Below are 15,717 nucleotides of genomic sequence, written 5' to 3'. Positions count from 1 at the left end.
CCTTTGGAATAACATGCCTTAAGCCCTGTGATGGGGTAACTGATCATGGTGAATAGTTTGGCATCAGGACATGGCACGACAAAGCACACTTGACAGACACATGGTTTTCTGGTTTGGCATCTCAGCTCATGCTAAATCAACACAAGAAGATTACCCTTTTTCTCAGTAGTGTGCAGAAAATCAAAACGTGTTAATGATGAGCAACAAACAAAAGGGAAAGATTACATTTCTTTGTGAAATTACTGGACCCGATCTTTAAGACACTAAGGCAGTAAAACTTATCAGTTATCACTGATTTCAAACAATTGTTTTCTGGTAAAAAAGAATGACATTTTGAAATAGCAATTGTACATAAATGTGCAGTCTTTGATGGGTGAAATTTCAGCCGTTTTTTGAGGGAGAGAGATTTATGGTTTGAAAATATTATCCAGAAAACAAATTGCAGCACCTGGATTTATGAAGCCGGGTATTCACTTTTGGCTGAATGGTCATAACATTTTGTATGTAGTCTATCATGCACACACCTCAACAGCTGCTGTGTTGTCTGAGATGTGAGGCAAAATTTCAGTGTGCAACTGAGGTCAGATCCCTTAAAATTGTCATCAGGTTTTTATAATTAACCCTTTTTTTGACAGTTATCAGCAGTTTGTTGTACATTTAAATACATATAATCTGACCCTCGCTGATGAAAGAGACATGCCCATTTAGAATGACACCAAGTAGGTAGATTGGAGATCTCCAACTGGGGTTGGAATCTCCAAGAGAGGGCGGGGTTACTCCAAAAGGGGATTGTGCCAACTCCAAATCCTGAACCCTGTGCTCCACCAAAGATTGCATCCTAGTACTAGTCCTCATCAGCAGGCTGGCAGATTAAATGAATCTCTAGAGGTTAACATCCAGAGGTTGACAGTGCCCTCAGTCCCTCTCCACCCATAAACATCCTGCCAATGTTACCCTTGAACTCTAATTCGTTTCCTCGCATTAAAGGATTTGTCTTCAGTACCCTTCAATTTGTACAAACCAATCAAGGACTCTGAAACATTAATCCTATGGAATAGAGAGGACCTGCTGCAGACCTCCCTGTTCTCATCTGAAAAGTGTTGCATAAGTAGCAGAGCACAACAAAATCAATCTTTTAAAATTAAAATTATAAGTTTTATGTGTTAACATTATTTAATGCATTTCATAATTTCATAAATTTCATTAAATTAGATCTATAAATATATGATACCTAATGCAATTACTAAAGTTAACAAATTGAACTTTATTGTAAAGCGTTACTTCTTTTATTTATTGTATGTCATTAGCATGACTCTTGCATCATAGCTTAGATGGATGATGGTGGTAATTGGTAAATGTGTGATTTGGACTCATGTTGCAAATAAAGACTTGTTGTCACATATATGGCATTGCCAAGGCTACACTTCACCAGTTGAGCTACAGCTATATTTCTGCCTTTAAACCCTCAAAAAAATTGGCCCCATTCACTTCCATTTTAAGTGCCTCACTGTAACCTTAATTTTTCATTTTTTTTACAGAAAAGGGTCAAGTCAAAATCAATTTTTGTGGTAATTAACGTTATACCAAAAATAATGTTGATTGAATGTAACTTGTATTGAACCCCTAATATTAATTTCAGTAAATGTAATATGAGTTTGACAAAGAGATCCAAAAGCCCCATCATGCTAATTCAGTTTGAAAATGTATTGTCATAGGTTGCAGTGATCACTGGGAGCATGAGGGTCGGTGGCTTAGTTTTAGAACACACCGTTGAAAAATACTATCAAAGGTCTCAGTGACAATCACCACAGGTTTTTAGGTTTTCAGTAAGCCATCTAAAAGATCTGCTCCATTTTGCATAAGGAGAACCAAAGCAATGTGAAACTTATGATCATTACAAGAAAGACAGTCTGTATGAAACTAAACCGAGCTCCATCATTCATTAGACATAATAATGACCTAGTTAAAAAAAACTTTGCTATTATAATTACAGCCTGTCACAGTTTTAAATACTATATACTATAGCACATGTCTTTATTATCAGAGATGTGAAGAAATGCTTGATTCCTAATGTGGCTCTCACTCATTGATCATGCCGTCAGGATGTGTGTGTGTGCTGGTGAAGGCAGTTGTACTGCAAGTGCTGGCAGCATAATGCACGTTCAGGCTCATCCCAACAGAAAGCTGAAGATACCTATGCTCTGGCAAAACGTTTCTATACATTTCCCACTGCAAATCTCAGAGGTCACTTGAAAGTGAGGTATGAAACCGCAAGGTGCTTCACTGGACTGTGCACAGTTCCATCAGATGAAGACTTTTAAGGGCAATGCCGATTTATGTTTCAAACCCTTCCTGTTGGAGAACACAAGATGAGTGATATACTATCATACCAGAGGCCATGCCAAACCACATGTCGTCAGTCTTCACTCTTGTATGCGAATGATTTGACATATTCTTTAAATGCCACATTATATCTAAACAATGTGACCCTACGAGATTTACAATGGTTTATTAAATTCCTAACTGTAATTTCGTCTGAAACTGAATGTTTGTTATGTCAACTGTTAAAAAATACAAACACACATAAAGCAGTTTATCTATCTAGATAAGGCTTTGTCAACCCAACATCAAAGTTTGTCTTGACAAACTTAACCTATCTAGTTTAATGTAAGAGAGTTTTGGCGTTTGAAAACACACATTTATGTAATTGGACTTTTGACTCAAATCTTTAGTTACTTAGACATAGCCCTTGTGACAACCAGCCCCGGTCTCCCCTATACTGTTGCTATATGTTTATCACTTCCTTTTGCAGGGTTTTGGGCTTTAACATCTTGCAAACATAGTTTCCCATACTCATTATTTACTGAACAGGAAACTTTCATAACAGTCTTACATAAACCTTGTGCACAGCCAAACATCTTCTTTAATTCAAAACAATGCTTACATTGAATACAAATGAGAATGCCTCCGGCACATTTACAGGGCTCTGTTCCCACTGTATTGAAAATTGACAGGTAGAGCAACGTTTATTAGTCAAAGATGAAGTCACACTATTGATTAAACTATTTGGTAGATGGACAGAATTACTCAGGAATTAACCCTGTGTTGTTAAAATGTGTTTGTTATTTTCCATTGATATTACAGTACTTGATTTATCTGTTTAACATAATGCAGTAGCTAAAAAATAAACTTATTTAGAGTCAAAGGTGGGTTAGTAGGAGATAGTGTGATCATCAAGTGATTTGTTCAATTTCTACATAGTTTAGTGTGTTTCAATGTGTAGTGTGTTGTCAAAAATGCTCCTGGTATGGTGAGGCAGGTGGTAATGTTAGTTACTACTGAAACATTTTGAAAACATTTACTAGTTTTGAATCCTTAATTAAGATGTTTACTGTAATGGCAACTGTTTAAGATGTATCTGTTTTTACAGACATTTTGACTATGACACAAGTTGTCTGCTTGCAAAAGACAATATGTCTAAAAGACGAAAAGCTGAATTACCTGAAATGCTCATGACAACAGAAAAACATACTTGGTGGCATGCAATAGGTGAGATTTGGAAGAATTTGCATGCTACTGAAGAACCTTTCATAAAGGTCAAGTGTTATAAATCTGTCACTGCAAAAAGAGGAGCTGAACTAAACAGCTGTCATTAACTTGGTTCCATCACATGCCAAAGTGCACTTAGCTTCACTACATTTAGGAATATTCATCTTTGTATCCTCCATCTCTGTTTCTCTGCAACATTATCTCAAAGATAACATCAAAGGAGCTGAAAGTCCCACAGGAAAAAAAATTTGTGGGCGTGCGTGCGTCTTCGTGTATTTTTATTTCTCATGACATTGTGACATAGATTCAATTTTTATGTCTTGAAATTGCTTTCTACGTGTCATATGCCTGGGGAACATAGGTATGTAGATAATACTTAACTGTAGCTTAGCCTGTCATAAATTTTACTATCCATTTCAACTTTTTCACATCTTAAATAATAAGTCAAAGAAATGTTCCCAGCTTTAGACCTCCAAACAAAACATATTATATTGTTAAACATTTTATTTAAAAATATATTCTATCTTATTCTGTATAACTATTTATACAAAGTCCCTTCCATAAAAATGTACTCAGAATCAAAAGCACAAATAATTGACTTGCATTCAGTTCAATACAAAAAATAAATACAATTATAATAATAAAAATAGTCTGCATATCTGGTTATTATTATTTGAAGGTATCCTAATCATTATAGTACATGGTGTATTACTTTGAAATTGGATTGCTTGAAGAGTAATTTATCTTTCTAAATTCCCATGAGTAAGTGTAATTGATATATCATATTCAGCCTGCAGGAAAGAAATCCTATTTGAGAAGTTAAACCAGGTACATTCTTCTTCAAATTGATTTCCAGCTCAAAAGCTTATTGAATCGCATTATTATTCGGAGACATGATCTGGTGTAAACATTAAAAACGCAATATTACCAGTCAAACATGTTTACCATTAGAGCGTAAACTGCAGATCTACTTATTTCACAAAAATAAAATAAAACGTTAAATATTTTTTTTTTAATTCATGCATTTGTTTATTCATTCATATAAATGTAAATGCTTTGTCTTTCAGGTGTTCAGAGGCGAAAGGCTTTTGGGTGTTTCTCAGTAAAATAATACAATGACGCCAAATGAAAAAAAAAAAGAAAAGAAAAGAAAAAGAAAGAAAAAATAAATATATATATATATATATATATATATATATATATATATATATATATATATATTATTATTATTATTATTATTAATGTCATTAAACGGTTCAGAATATTTCTTACACTTTTTGTTGGATATTTTGTTAAAACTGCCATGCAGTTTCATAAGCGTTTCGACCGGAGGCGCCAACAACACACGTGCTGTTTTTCTGTGAGACACGTTGAGCGACTTCCGTAAGTCACATTCTGTTAATGGCGCTTTTTGTTGCTAATGTTCGATGGTGACAATTCTTCAGCGCAGAGCTTTATCGTGTGTGTAATTGAGTATTGGTACTGTCAAAAAGCGTTCAATCATGGTTGATTCTGACACTAGCGCTATTCTTGAAGAGGACTCTTCAGAGTCGGGTAACTCTAGCAAAGTATGTTGTTGTTTTAGGGTGCCTGTGGGCACCAAACCACCGCCGTGTTCATGTCCATTTTCCGTGACCGTGGAGCCCGTGATGTTCCTTTCCACGTTCTCCATAGCTCTCCAAATGCCTCTGTACACGCAGTACCTGTGGGATCGTATCAGTGAAGATGTAGGTTACAATAGAACAAAGGGAGGAGGATGCAATGCATCGACTGCCTACGACCCTCTGCAGAAGGTAACGTTCACTGACTGTACTCTCAAAAACCAATGAGCTGCCAGTCATGTTCGGAACGCGCCTGCGATGTATACAAATGCTGTATCTGGTATATACACCTAGGTTTTGTGCTATAAGAGTTAATAAAGTAAAAAAGTAATTTATGTTATGAAGCGGTGATTCTCACGAAACCTGTCAATAAAACATTCTGGTCAAATGTAACCTCAAATCTATATCAAAACAATTACATCATATTTTGCATTAAGAAAATAAAGCCGACATTTAAGATTATTTGCTTTGTGAAATTCTTTTCTGGACACATTTTACCCCACCATTTCTTCTTAACCCTTGTGCTGTCTTTACAATTTTTTACCTAATTTGGTGTTCATGGTCAAAAATGAACAGCCTATTAAAAATTGCTTACAAGTCTCTCATTAATCCAATTTTTGGTGATAATATAGCTTAGATCTTTTTGTCAACTAGTTTTCTTTCAATAAGGACAGGTTTTGTATTTCTTTTTGGAATTTACTATATCGTTGTCCTCATTAACCTGAGCATATGCATCTAATTTGTTAGTGTAAAAAAGGATTATGTGTGAATCGTTTTGACAATATGAAAACTTTCTTTTCTATTTATCACTCTAGTGTGCTTTAATATTTAAACAGGAAGTATGTTTTAATGCTTTTATTTAGTAAATAATTGTGCAAAGTCACACTTGTGGTCTTCCCGGACAAAAATGACCTGCTTATTAAAAATGCCTTATTAATCTCTCATTATGCTATTTTATCACCATAATTGGATTAGATATTTTTGTCAATCAATTTCTTTCAATTAGGACAGGTTTTGTATTTCTGTTAGAAACTTATTAGCCATGTTTCCACTATCGGGACAAATAAGGGCATGCTAGTGCGTGCCAGGGCCATTTGCATTCCCACTGTCACTTCCAGTGGTTCATTGTTCCTCCTCTGGGCCATGGCCAATGGCCTTTGGCCTGTCGATTACCCTTGAGCCGAACAAGGCCAACTGGGGATTGAAGTAAGTGCTATGTCAAAGGCATCTTGACAAGATAAGTATCCAGTGCACAAGTTCAGGGAAAAAAAATGCTGGCACAGTACAAATCTGTTAAAACGCACAATGGACAAAGCAGTGCCCAAAGAAATGTCTTTCCACGGTTTGGATAATTTTCATAGATGGTGTGCTGGTAAACCGTCCTGCTGTTAGTGGAGACACCACTCGGGACATTATGGCAGTTACAGTCGATCGAGTTTGTATTGCTAATTTATCTTGTTTGCTAATGTTTACATTTGATATATATATAAACTCAATATTCAAGATAACATGATACCGCAGCTTGAGCTCCCCTTTTGCTTTTGTGGTCTGTGACGTCATAATATTTTGTCTGATAGGTGTGATGAAAGAAAGATTCTATTAGAGAGGGCCCACTGTAGGGCAAAGAAAGTTCAGGTGTGTGTGTGTGTGTGTGTGTGTGTGTGTGTGTGTGTGAGAGAGAGAGAGATAATGTTGGATGCAGATCAGGGTAGGATAAAGGTCATCTCTGTGGGGAAAAAAGCATGTAATACTCAAGAGTTTGTGCGTGTATATGTGCATATGTATGTATGTTTGTGTGTGTGTAGTTTGCAAGCACAAATAAGCATAAACTGTCAGAATCTGGTTTGGCTACCAGCTGCATTAAGTACTGCAGTGCATCTCTCCTCATGGACTGCACCAGATTTGCCAGTTCTTGCTGTGAGATGTTACCACACTTCCACCAAGGCACTTGCAAGTTCCTGGACATTTCTGGGGTGAATGGCCCTATCCCTCACCCTCTGATCAGGTCCCAGACATGCTCAATGGGATTGAGATCCAGGTTCTTCGCTGGCCATGGCAGAACACTGACATTAATGTCTTGCAGGAAATCATGCACAGAACAAGCAGTGTGGCTTGTGGCATTGTGATGCTGGAGGATCATGTCAGGATGAGCCTGCAGGAAGGGTACCACATGAGGGAGGAGGATGTCTTCCCTGTAATACACAGCGTTGAGATTACCTGCAATGACAAGCTCAGTCCGATGATGCTGTTACACACCGCCCCAGACCATGACAGACCCTCCACCTCCAAATCGATCCTGCTCCAGAGTACCCCTGGTGAGACAAAACCACGACATGTCAGTGAAGAGCACTTTTTGCCAGTCCTGTCTGGTCCCTCAAAGGTGGGTTTGTGCCCATAGGTGATGTTGTTGCCGGTGATGTCTGGTAAAGACCTACCTTACAACAGTCCAGTTCAGTCCAGCCTCTTTCAGCCTATTATTATCAAACAGATAGAATGTTTTAAAGTGTGACAAACCAGCTAATGCCACAAAACATAACAGATTTCACAGATTCCTTTTGGTAATAATTGAAGCAATATAAACGATATTCAAATGGGGAAATCCATATAACCACTGAAATGACAGCGACCATTGTTTAATATGCTGATTATATCCTTCATCTAGGAAGTGGAGACTCTGACTGCCCACTGGAACCTCTACATCAATTTGGGTGGATTTCTAGTTGGCTTGATTTTGGTCACCCTGCTGGGCTCATGGAGTGACCGTGCAGGTCGGCGTCTGGTTCTGATCGTCCCATCCTTGGGTATGGCTGTTCAGGCAGCTGTGTATCTTATTGTAATGTATTTAAAGCTGCCTGTCTACTGGTTCCTCATTGGACGCATTTGCAGCGGCCTCTCTGGGGACTTCAATGCAATTTTGGCTGGTTGCTTTGCTTATGTGGCCGACATCAGTGGCAGGGGCTCTCGCACCTTTCGGGTGGCAATACTAGAGGCGTGTTTGGGATTGGCTGGCATGTTTGCGAGCATCATAGGAGGGCAGTGGCGACGGGCACAAGGGTATTCATGCACACTTTGTACATTATGGATTTTTGATGAATTTTAAAAGCATTGTTCACCCAAAAAATAAAAATTCTGTCTTCGTTTACTTTCAAACTGTATTACTTTTTTGTCTTTGGAACAAAAAAGGTTTTCTCTTTGTTAGCCTCAGTCACCATTTACTTTTATTGCAGATTTATTTTTTCTTCTTACAATGCAAGTGAATAGTGACTGAGGCTGTCAGTCCCTAACATTTTGCCTCAAATTCAACATGAGTAAACAATGACAGCATTTACATTTTTGGGTGTAATGTTTCTTTAACATCTCTGACATTAAAGATACAAAATAACCTTACTATAATTTTTCTCTACAGGTATATTAACCCTTTCTGGCTTGTTCTGGCCACAAATCTTGCAGCAGCCCTCTACGCATACCTCTTTGTGCCTGAATCGGTCACGCCTGACCCCGAGGCAAAACTTCTATCCACTAGGCACCATCGGGCTGTCTACCGACTCTATAAATCTGATGCACCGCAGGGACGCAGAACTAAACTGTGGCTGTATACTCTTTGCTTCTTTTTGGTGGTGTCTGTACATTTCGGATGCAGAGACCTTTATGTGCTCTATGAGTTGAGCTCTCCACTATGCTGGGGTCCAGAGCTGGTTGGTTATGGTTCTGCAGCCCTGCATCTGGCATATGGGACCAGCCTTATCGGGCTGAGGTCCATGCAATGCTGCCTGGAGGACTCCTGGGTGGCTCTGGTGGGTCTTGCCTCCAATTTTGCTGGCTTGATTGTGATTTCAGTCGCTAACACCACAGCTCTGATGTTCACAGGTAAAGTCTCCAATGGTAATTTGTATCCAGTATATATACTGTATTGCTGTGTTAGTGTGTGGGTTTATTACACTGATTGTGGCCTGGTTAATGTTACATTTGTGAAGGTTGAGCCCATCGCAAATATCGTTAAAGGGATAGTTCATCCCAAAATTAAAATGCTGTCTTTGATTTCTCACACTCTATTTGTTCAAAACCTGTATGGCATTCTTTCATCCAAAGAACACAAAATTAGATAGTAGATAAGTAGAATGTTAGCCCCAGTCACCATTCACTTTGATTGCATCTTTGTGCCATACAAAGAAAGTGAAAACTGAGGCTAAAATTCTGCCTTTTGTATTCCATGGAAGAAAGTCATACACGGTTGGAACAACACAAGTGAGATAATAATGACAGAAGTTTCATTTTTATGTGAACTGTTTCTTTAAAAGGGTTCAGTTATGTGCATTTAAAAAGGTACAGAGTGCTGACACTGACATATAATTTAGTGTGACCATAAGATAATATGTTAATGTTCCACCATTTAGAGTAGCTCTATATAACAGGATAAAGGTCAGGGCACTATGTCAGACCACCTGAGATATGAAAAACATGCAGCAAGATTGCAACTCCACACTATCCTCTAGTGGTGGCAGTATGTAAATATGCAATTTGGAGGTGAACTGACATAACAAAGTAGTTGCTTGTGTATACATATTTGCTAGGATATGCCGGATACAGCACAAGACCCACCTTTGTGGTGGTAGTTCGTGAAAGGAACAGTGGCACGCTCCTTCCCTCTGTAGCGCTAGGGTCAACTCCTTTGAACTTAAATCTCAAGGAGGGATGTTTGTAAAAAGCATAACAATCAAAAGAGAGGACCGAACTATCAAAACTGGCACTTACATTATTACCTTCAATAAACCTCAACCTCCAGAAAGATTCAAAATATATAGATATATGAGTGCTCCAGTTGATCTTTTTATATCCAACCCACGGAGATGTTTTAACTGTCAAAAGTATGAACATGGACCCAACAGCTGCATGAATAAGTGTATCTGTGGTAATTGTGGTGAGGATGTCAAAGAAGACTGCCAGAAGCCATCCAAATGCTGCAACAGTGCAGGAGAGCATTTGGCTACATCGAAAGAATGCTCGATACGGTTTAAAGAGAAAGAAATCCAGAAAATCAGATGTACGAAGAAAATCAGCTATAAAAAATCATGTAAATTGGTCTCTGTGATTCCCTCTTTCACTGTAAATAAAACTTTTGCTTCTGTGGTCAAAAAAAACTTTCTCAGAAAGATCTGACCTTGGTTGCAGAAGGATAAACCATAAACTTCTTTATAGTAACTATAAAGAAATAAATCCTCAAAGAAAAAAAAAAAAAATGCAGGAAATCAGAGTGAAATTATATCAACCCCAACCCAACCCAAACAAAACTTGAATACAGAAAATAAAATTATTGACAAGAACTCTAAAAAAGGTGGATGTTCACAATCTAAAGAATCTCAAGATGGTGCAAAGTCAAAAGCAATTAAAGATGTAGAAATGAAAGAGACTGGTCATCGCAGTAGGAGCCACTCACCAAAAGGCAGAAATACTCACTCTGATCACACCATTGTCCAATGGAACTGCAGTGGGCTCAGAGCTACCTTTGCAGAATTGCAACCATTAGCTACAACTATCAACCCATTTGCGTTTTGTTAACCAGAAACTCATTTGTCAAATGACTCTACCATCTCTTTTAAAAATGTAATAATTTTTTTTATTCTTTTGGTCCAAAAAATAGACTATAGAATAGCTGTTTTAATTCGAAATTATGTGATACACAGTTGCATCACACTAAATATGAAACTACTAGTCACAGTAGTATATCTGACCCACCAGAAGAATATAACTATTTGCTCTATACATTCCACCAGATATTACTTTTAAGCATCAAGATCTAGACACCTTGTGGAATAGCTTTCTCCCCCCTTCATACTCATGGGGGATTTTAACATAGTAATCAGTATAACACAGAAGGTACAATAATTGAGAACAACCATGCCCTATGCCTTTTAGATGATGGGTCTCAAACATATTTACATCCTGGACATGGAACCTATTCTGCAGTTGACCTAACTATTTGCCAGAGTTACTACTATACTTTTTATGGAAAGTGTGGAATGACCTCTGTGGAAGTGACCATTTTTCACTAATTTTGACCTTCAATGGAAGAGTAGAAGCATCAAATGGACAGAGATGGCAATTTAAGCCAATTTGTATGATTTCCAAACAAGAAATTACAAATATTCTAGCAGAAACGTTTGAAAAGAACTTTCAAACTTATCAAGCTTGGGAAGAAAAGAGGTTAACTTTTCATCTAATAATGTGGAACCTTATAAAAAAAAATTCACAATGGAAGAGCTGTTACAGGCCATAAACAGCTCACATGATACTGCCACTGGACCAGACAATATTCACTAAAATTTACCTCTATCCTATCCTTGCTTTTACATTTTTTAAACTCCATATGGGTATCGGGGATGTTCCATATTCCAGGAAGGAAGCAGAAATTATTCCTATTCCAAAAGCAGGAAGGGATCATAATGATCCTGCCAATACTGCCTTATTGCTGTGATGATTTATGTAAAACCATGGAGAGAATGGTGTATGGATGCTGGTATCACAACATCTAAGTAATAAGCAAGGTGGATTTTGAAAAGGAAGAATCACTATAGATCACCTCATCAGCCTTGAAAGCTATGTTTGTGATGCTTTTATCAAAAAAGAACATGCTGTTGCTGCGTCTTTTGACTTGGAGAAAGCTTACGATACAACTTGGAAATATGGTATCAACTTGGTTTTAGAGGACGTTTACCCAAGTTTATCACCATTTTTTTTTTATCAAATAGACATTTTATAGTCAGGGTAGGTAATACCCTCTCTGACTAACACAAACAAAAGTTAGGAGTTCCTCAAGGAAGCATTTTATCAGTGACCATTTTTAGCATCAAAGTAAACAGCATTGCAAGAATCATTGTAGCAGAATTTCATGGCAGCCTTAAGTAGATGACATTTGTATTTTTTATAGAAGCAAATTCATTAACTGTATTGAACGATAAATCCAGCTAACAGTACAGTCCAGGCTTGGTCAGTGTCCAACGAATTGAAGTTTTCAAAGACCAAAACAGTCTGTATGCAGTTTTGCCAATTACGCTCTCTTCATCATGACCTAGAGTTATTTCTGGATAGAGATCCCATCAAAGTTGTCAAGAAGACCAAATTGGACAGTAACCTTGGACAGTAAATTGTCTTTTATCCCTAATATAAAGATTTTAAAGGATAAATGTTTTAAAGCCATGGAAATATTAAAGGTTTTAGCAAAGACGAAGTCGGAAGCAGAAAGCTCAGTTCTGCTAAACCTCAACAGAATGCTGATAAGATCACGTTTGGACTATGGATGCATAGTGTTTGGACCATTCACCATCAATGCATACATTTGGCACTGGGGGCCTTTAGAACATCTCCAATTCATAGTCTGTTTGTAGAGGCTAATGAACTTTCTCTGGAGAACAGATGCCTCAAATTAGCCCTACAATACACAACAAAGTTGAAGACTAACAAAGAAAATCCAGCCTACCTTGCATTCTTTTCACCCAAATATTCATGTCTGTATGAGAGTAAACCAAGGTATTTTCGGCCTCCTGGATTACGAATTAACCCCCATCTAGACAACCTAAAAGCTGATTTAAGTATACTGGAACAGACACTCTATTGCAGTATTCCTCCCTGGAACCTCAAAAAACAAAAAATATCCCAAACCCATTCAAATGAATATCTGCAACAATTACTATTTATCAGAGACATTTTTCCATCACACACTCCTAGATATAAAGTCTGGAGATCATGTGTCGGCTGCTTTTGCGATCAATCGCCAAAAATTGGAATGAGGATCCTCAGTCAAAGCTCAATTGTTTTTTACAGCAGAGGCCAATGCTATCATCTTAGCTCTGGATTACATTAAGACCACACAACAGAGGCATTTCTTAATAATAGCAGATTCAAAATCACATCTTCAAACTCCTGCATAACTCAAAAATTACCATCCAGCTCGTGTAAATATTTTTATCAAGCTGTCAGCTCTGGAGGCTCAGAATTTTTATATATTTGTTGGTACCTGACCATTGTGAAATCCCAAGAAATGAAAAAGCTAAAGAAGCACACTAGACAGATCTTAAAAAATGCTCCATATCACTTTCAGACCTCAAACCAACCATAATCTCCTACATAATCAACAAATGGAAAACTGAATGGAATCAATGCACAATTCAACCCTGTAGTGTATAAAGACAGATATTTTACTTGAGGACTCGCTGGGACCAGATCATTTACACCCGTTGCAGATTAGGACATTCCAGACTCGCACATACGTTTTTAATATCAGGCGAAGATCCACCATTATGAATCTCATTCCAAAGTCCACCTTCTCTGAAGCATATTTTATTAGATTGTGCTGGTTACATTTCTTTTAGGAAATTATTTTACATAGCAAATACTTTTGAAGAGATTTTAACAAAATCAACCCTGAATCGGTTTTCTAATTTTAATCGAAATACATTTTAAAAACCTTGTAACTTTTTTTAATATTGTTCCCAGAAATGCATTTTAACTTGTTTTTTGCCATAAAAATAGCCATGGAAGCTGGCATGGTGTTCAATTACAAATTCACTCTCCCACTCATTCATTTGCTAGGGTATGGTCTGTGTTTCCTATTTATGGCCTCTACACCAGTCCTGAGATCTAAACTGTCTAAGTTGGTGGACCCTTCAGAGCAAGGTGAATAAGAAAAAAAGAACAACATTAAGACATCAATAAGTAACAATATTAAAGGGATAGTTTACCCAAAAATGAAAATTGTGTCACCATTTACTCATCCTCATGTCATTTGCAAATGCAAATGGAGATATTAGGCATAATGTTAGGGACTGACATCCTCAGTCAACATTCACTTTCATTGCATCTTTCATGCAATGAAAGTGAATGGTGACTGAGACTAAACATTCTGTCAAACATCTCATGTGTTCCATGAAAAAAAAAAATAGCGATTTCAGACATCATGAGGGTGAGTAAATGAGGACATAATTTTTATACTTGAAATGGCGATCTGTGTTTAATAAATTTGTTTTCCTTTGCTTTGATTTAGGGGCTCTGTTTGCTTCAGTGGCGTGTGTGGAAGGTCTGTGCTCACTAGTATCTAGTGGGGTTTTTAACACCCTGTACCCTGCCACCTTACTCTTCATGAAAGGTTTCCCCTTCCTTTTGGGGGCCATGATCCTTCTCATTCCAGCTGGAATTATTGGGTAAGATACTTAAAGGGATAGTTCACCCAAAAATGTAAATTCTCTCATCATTTACTTAACCTCAAACCTTCCCAAATGTTTATGACTTTCTTCTGCAGAACACAAACAGATTTTTAAAAGAATATTTCAGCTCTGTAGGTCCATACTACGCAAGTGAATGGTGACCAGACCTTTCAAGCTCCAAAAATGAAATAAAGGCAGCATAAAAGTAATTCATACATCTCCAGTGGTATAATGTGTCTTCAGAAGCGATGCCATCACTTTATTTTTTGCTATAAATCTCCACTTTTACTTTCAGAAAATGAAAGTGGAGAATTATAGTAAAACAAAAAGTACTTAATTATTGATCTGTTTCTCACCCACATCTATCATATTACTTCTAAAGACATAGATTTAACCACTGGAGTCATATGGATTACTTTTATGCTGCCTTTATTTGATTTATGGAGCTTTAAAAGATCTTGCATTGTATGGCTATATATATCTTCTAAAAAATCAGTTTGTTCTGCAGGAGAAAGAAAATCATAAACATTTGGGATGACATGAGGGTGAGTTAATGATAAGAGAATTTTCATTTTTTGGGTGAACTATCGCTTTAAAATGATTGTTCGTTCTCTCAATCTATGATTGGTTCAATCAAATACATTATTTAAAGTTATAGCAAATTTAGATGTAGACAGCTAAAACAGGGTTTTTTTGTACAGAAACAAAAAAAAAAAAATCTTATGTCATATTTTTCTCTTATATAATGTCTACAGTGGCTTGGGTTGCCAGGAGATGAGGAGGAACAAAGAAGGCTTCAGACAGTGATTCTGCTTGAACTGAGCACAACAGCAAATTGTGGTCTGTTATTTCTTTAAATCTTTTGTTAACATTTTAATACGTTTTTAATTAAATGTGAAAAACATCATAAACATGAAGTGTTCAGTTAGAATTGTTTATTTTGAAGGGCAGTTTAATCCACTTTTAGATTATAATGGTGATGAATTGATTTTTACCATGTAAAACTCATTCGATTCTAACATCAGCAATATTGACTGAAAAATTAAGAGGAATATGTTTCCCTGTGTAGATGTTTATGTGAAGACTGTTTACTAGCTCAGGAAACTTGATCACAGCCCAACTCGCATAATGCTGAATTTAAAGTCTTCCTCTTATTAATTGTGTTTCAGAAATGTTAAAACTGCCAAGTAAGTGAGAATTATGTGGATGTGAGTGGAGACTTAGTATTCTATCAGTATTCTAATGAAAAGAGAATATAAAATCTAATGCTTCCTCTTAGTCTGAAAGTGTTTTTTAAACAAGAATATTTTCCTCCATTGCAACATGCACATTTTTGTGAATCTAACTTTGAAATTAAAAGGATATTTTCC

At 37.0% G+C, this 15,717-nt stretch overlaps 1 protein-coding gene across 1 annotated transcript; it reads left to right on the top strand.

Moving 5' to 3' along the window:
* The first annotated feature begins 4,923 nt into the window (after positions 1-4,923).
* On the top strand, positions 4,924-15,716 carry slc46a1 (solute carrier family 46 member 1). The gene is made up of 6 exons (XM_052107384.1): positions 4,924-5,342; positions 7,813-8,204; positions 8,557-9,017; positions 13,737-13,820; positions 14,188-14,344; positions 15,103-15,716. The coding sequence occupies exons 1-6, from the start codon at positions 5,052-5,054 to the stop codon at positions 15,152-15,154; spliced, it is 1,437 nt and encodes a 478-aa protein (XP_051963344.1). The 5' UTR covers positions 4,924-5,051; the 3' UTR covers positions 15,155-15,716.
* The last annotated feature ends 1 nt before the right edge of the window (position 15,717 follows it).

This window comes from Xyrauchen texanus, chromosome 36 (genome assembly GCF_025860055.1).
Source record: "Xyrauchen texanus isolate HMW12.3.18 chromosome 36, RBS_HiC_50CHRs, whole genome shotgun sequence".
In the NCBI taxonomy this organism is placed as follows: Eukaryota; Metazoa; Chordata; class Actinopteri; order Cypriniformes; family Catostomidae; genus Xyrauchen; species Xyrauchen texanus.
This window is presented reverse-complemented; position numbering and strand designations above follow the sequence as displayed.

Excerpts from the sequence above, each read along its gene's own strand:
- slc46a1 (XM_052107384.1), top strand. The coding sequence starts at position 5,052 with ATGGTTGATTCTGACACTAGCGCTATTCTTGAAGAGGACTCTTCAGAG. Across the intron at positions 9,018-13,736 it reads CACAGCTCTGATGTTCACAG|GGTATGGTCTGTGTTTCCTA; the intron begins GTAAAGTCTCCA and ends TTCATTTGCTAG. Across the intron at positions 14,345-15,102 it reads ATTCCAGCTGGAATTATTGG|TGGCTTGGGTTGCCAGGAGA; the intron begins GTAAGATACTTA and ends TAATGTCTACAG.